At 38.1% G+C, this 4798-nt stretch overlaps 1 protein-coding gene across 1 annotated transcript in view; it reads left to right on the plus strand.

Moving 5' to 3' along the window:
* Window positions 1–3161, plus strand: part of LOC138147658 (heterogeneous nuclear ribonucleoprotein A1-like) — a 5844-nt gene extending 2683 nt beyond the window's left edge. The window contains exons 2-3 of the mRNA XM_069070244.1: window positions 1818–2590; window positions 2622–3161. Coding sequence (XP_068926345.1) covers window positions 1818–2590; window positions 2622–2831 — 983 coding nt within the window. The 3' untranslated portion in view covers window positions 2832–3161. The remainder of the gene's footprint in view (window positions 1–1817; window positions 2591–2621) is intronic.
* The last annotated feature ends 1637 nt before the right edge of the window (window positions 3162–4798 follow it).

The raw sequence follows: 4798 nt of genomic DNA on the forward strand, positions 1-4798 counted from the left end.
ATAAGGTTCTCTAACTCCCAAATCCAGGCATTTTTATTAGTTGACCACCATATCTGGAATTCTCTTCTTCCTCATTTCACTCAACTGGCCTCTCTGCCTTCTCAGGTAAATCCTGTCTTATACAAAGAGGCCTTTCTGATTTCCTTTAATACTGGTTTCCTTCTGAAGTTATTCTCAGTTTTCCCTGTATGTATCTTATTTTTACATGGTTTTATGAATATTATCCTCCCCACCCCCAATAGACTGTGAACTCTTGAGAATAAGGCCTATCTTTTGCCTCATACATGGCAAATAGTAGGCACTTGATAAGTGTTGACTTTCTATTTCTATTGGTGAAAGTTTCAATTTTTTTATTAGTTCTCTTTACATTTTATTAGTTAATATATTTTTCACTTTTATCATTTTAAGGGTTCATTAATAGTCCATAACATTTATATACCACAGTTTCATTAGCTATTATTCAGTTGATGGACCAGATTCTAGCCGCACCAACAATGAATTTGTTGCATAAATCTTATAGAAAAATGTGATAATAAACAGAAATATATGGAATGTGGTTCAGAAAAAATCAAGAGAAATAAATTATGGTACCATAATTAGCTAACCAACTTAACTAGACACATTTCCAAGACAAATGATGGTCAATTAGAATACTTCAATGATTCTCATTATTCCTTAAAAAGTCAAGAATAAGCAAGATCTTTCCTATGAAAAATTACATATAAACTAGGACTTCAAGAAAAGTTCAATAGTTAATTGTTAATTGTCTATGAAACTACACATTAATAAACATTTAATGGAAATACTAATTTTAATCACCTCTATTATAGTTTTGTGAACGTTAAAAATAAAAAAAATCATACTAGGATTGTGACTTGTCCATCTATATACTTTTTTCTATTTAAAGAAAACCACATCAAGGAAGATGAGGAAAAATAATGATAATTGTAATGCATGTGTATAATACTAAAAGTTTGCATGGGACTTCTGTCACAATCATCCTGTTAGTCAGGCATGAAGACCTTCATTTTACAAATGAACAAATTGAGTTCTGAAGGGTTGAGTGTGTGTGTGTGTGTGTGTGTGAGAGAGAGAGAGAGAGAGAGAGAGAGAGAGAGAGAGAGTTTGGGAGTGTGGGTGGCCTCCTTTCATTGTTGGAGGAATGAATAAAAATATGAGTCTCTGGGGGAGAGAGATGGGATTCTCTGGTACTGGTGATCAGTACCTCAGTGTATGAGCAAAGATGGGAGAATATGAGAGGGATATTCTCATTCGAATTCCAAAATGAGTCTGATCTTAGCCCTGTTTTCCTAAAGAAGAGGCAAAACTTTTGGCCTCAGTCAATAAAGGGTTTTCTTAGAGTTATTAATATTTGCAGTACTGCAATGCTGTAGTACTGGAGGCAGCATCCTGTTCTAGAAAGGATATTGCATTTTGAGTTGGAGGAACTGCATGTGAATTGGAGTTTGGCTACAAACTAGCAATGTGATGTTGGCCAAGTTATTTCACCCACAGTGAGCCTCTTTTTCTCTAGGGAAAATTTAGAGGATTCTTTAAGGTTGGTGATCTCAAAAGAGGCAGGGGGAGACTCAAGTTCCCGGGATTGTTGTGACTTAACTTCCAAGGGATTTGTGATCCACCAATCAGAAAATAGTAAAGTGAGTTGCATTATACCTTTCTCTTGATAGTCATCAGTTCATCTTGATAATTTTCTCCTACGTGAAAGCAACAATCCTTGTCACTCAGCATTTCTCAACTTTACTTCTTCCTAGATACACTAGTGAGCTAGCTCCTTTCTGTCCTCAATGCCGTTGGAGAAGGATCGCCGAAGCGTTTGCTGCCGCTTTCGCCATGTCGAAGTCAGAGTCCCCCCAAGGAGCCCGGGCAGCTTCGGAAGCTCTTTATTGGCGGCCTCAGCTTCGAGACGACGGATGAGAGCCTAAGGAGCCATTTTGAGCAATGGGGCACGCTCACAGACTGCGTGGTGATGAGGGATCCAAATACCAAGCGTTCCAGGGGCTTTGGTTTTGTTACCTATGCCACAGTGGAAGAGGTGGATGCGGCCATGAACGCCAGACCTCACAAAGTGGATGGCAGAGTTGTTGAACCAAAGAGAGCTGTTTCTCAAAGGCCAGGCGCCCACCGAGCTGTGAAAAAGATCTTTGTGGGTGGCATTAAGGAAGACACTGAGGAGCATCACCTGAGAGACTATTTTGAACAATATGGGAAAATTGAAGTGAATGAAATCATGACTGACCGAGGCAGTGGCAAAAAGAGAGGCTTTGCTTTTGTTACCTTTGATGACCATGATTCTGTGGATAAGATTGTCATTCAAAAATACCGTACTGTGAATGGCCACAACTGTGAAGTAAGGAAAGCTTTGTCTAAGCAAGAAATGGCCAGCACTTCATCTAGTCAAAGAGGTCGAAGTGGTTCTGGAAACTTTGGTGGTGGCCGTGGAGGTGGCTTAGGTGGAAATGATAACTTTGGCCGTGGTGGGAACTTCAGTGGTCGTGGTGGTTTTGGTGGCAGTCGTGGTGGTGGAGGATACGGTGGAAGTGGAGATGGCTACAATGGATTTGGAAATGATGTAACTAGCAGGGCACCTTTTTTTTGTTCTAGGAAGCAACTTTGGAGGTGGTGGAAGCTACAATGATTTTGGCAACTACAACAATCAGTCTTCAAACTTTGGTCCCATGAAGGGAGGAAACTTTGGAGGCAGGAGCTCAGTCCCTTATGGTGGAGGCCAATATTTTGCCAAACCACGAAACCAAGGTGGCTATGGTGGTTCCAGTAGTAGCAGTAGTTACAGCAGTGGCAGAAGATTTTAATTACTATTAGGAAACAAAGCTTAGCAGTAGAGGAGAGCCAGAAAAGTGACAGGGAAGCTACAGGTTACAACAGATTTGTGAACTCAGCCAAGCACAGTGGTGGCAGGGCCTAGCTGCTACAAGAAGACATGTTTTAGACAATACTTTTTGTGTATGGGCAAAAAAACACCACGACTGTATTTGTGACTAATTGTATAACAGGTTATTTTAGTTTCTGTTCTGTGGAAAGTGTAAAAGCATTCCAACAAAGGGTTTTAATGTAGATTTTTTTTTGCACCCATGCTGTTGATTGATAAATGTAATAGTCTGATCATGATGCTGAATAAATGTGTCTTTAAAAAAAACTTTACTTCTTCCTTCTAATAGTCAATTTTCCAACTTTGCAATTTCTAAGCTGGATGTGGGAATCTCAATACAGTTACAAACTAAACAAAACTGAGTGACCCAAAGAAGCAACTACGCAAGAGCTATTGCAAAAATCCATCTTAGAAACTCCCCCAGACTGTCTAACTTCTCACCCCCAAATCACAACATGAATATATCAGATATATTCATGGCAGTCACTGAGCACATTGAATAATTAGTTAGAGTTTCTTTTTGCTTTGCTTCAGTCAGAGTTGGTCAGTCAGGACAGTCATGAATGAGCTGTACCCATCATTTCAATTTTCCTTACATTATGTTCTTTCCCCTTACCCCAATCCACTGCTGTTCTTGATTTATACCATATTACTATCAAGCATACCACCATCCTTCCAGTTATGCAGGTTTATAAATTCAGTGTTATCTTTGGCTTCTAACTTTTCCTTGTCAATTGAGCCTTAGAGAAAGAGATCCCATCTCTCAAGGGTAGCCCCCTCAGAAAATAGAAAAGATAAAACAGTTAGTCATTGTTAGTGAGTGTGAGACCATAAAGTTTCTACTTAAATATACATATTAGTACTGTATAGTACATAAAGAAGACAAAGACAATAAATATACACATATTGTGTATGCTTTATCCCCCTTTTTTAATAAAGGCATTTTTTTTAATGGAGAACATTGTGCTAGGTGATCTCTAATATCATTTCCAGCTCTAGATTCAGGATGTTATAACCTTATGACATACAACTGCATTGCCATCAAATATCTTGAGAAGGGCTTCAAACTCAGGTTTTGTAGTGGTGTCCTATTCTATGCAAGAATTCTTTCTACAATATCTCTGACATTATATTGGTGTATCCTAAAATGTAGATTTTATATGATTTAATATATGTATTCCTAATTTACCGATATATAAACTACTGATGTCATGAGTATTGTTCCCAATCCTCTTTATAGTTATTTCTGTCTGAGAATTATTGACTACAATCTTCACTGTTAGTCTTAATATATGATATTAAGGATAGGTCATTGCATTTGCAGTGAGAAGGATCTGAGTTCAAATCTTGCCTCCAATACATACTAGCTCTGTAAGCCTGGACACATCACTTAACATTTATCAAAATTTAGTGATGTTTTATGGAAATTTTTTCTAATGCCCTAAAGGTCCATTTAAGCAGGTAGATATATACACTAATATAAGGCAGCTAGATTGCACAATGGATAGAAAATTGACCAGGAGTCAGAAAGACATTTCCCTGAGTTTAAATCTGGCCTCAGACACTTACTAGCTATGGGACTCTGATCAAGACATTTAACCCTATTTGCCTAATTTTCCTCCTTTGAGCAATGAGCTGCAGAAGGAATGATAAATCACCCCAGTATCTTTGACAAGAAAATGACAAATTGGGTCACAATACTTTATGGCCCAAAATCTGTACTTACATAGTTTTTAAGGTACTTTTTTTTCTCTCCCTGATGACCTCTATCTTGGTGCTTTGTGTTTCATGCTTCTACCTGTTACTTTATTGTATATCTCCTTACTCATTGAGCCATTCCTACAGAAAACGTATACTACACACCTTTCATATTCAAAACACTGTGTTAGA

This window comes from Petaurus breviceps, unplaced genomic scaffold (assembly GCF_028583685.1).
Source record: "Petaurus breviceps papuanus isolate PSGF00001 unplaced genomic scaffold, PetGlider_PUasm1.0 90804, whole genome shotgun sequence".
NCBI lineage: Eukaryota > Metazoa > Chordata > Mammalia > Diprotodontia > Petauridae > Petaurus > Petaurus breviceps.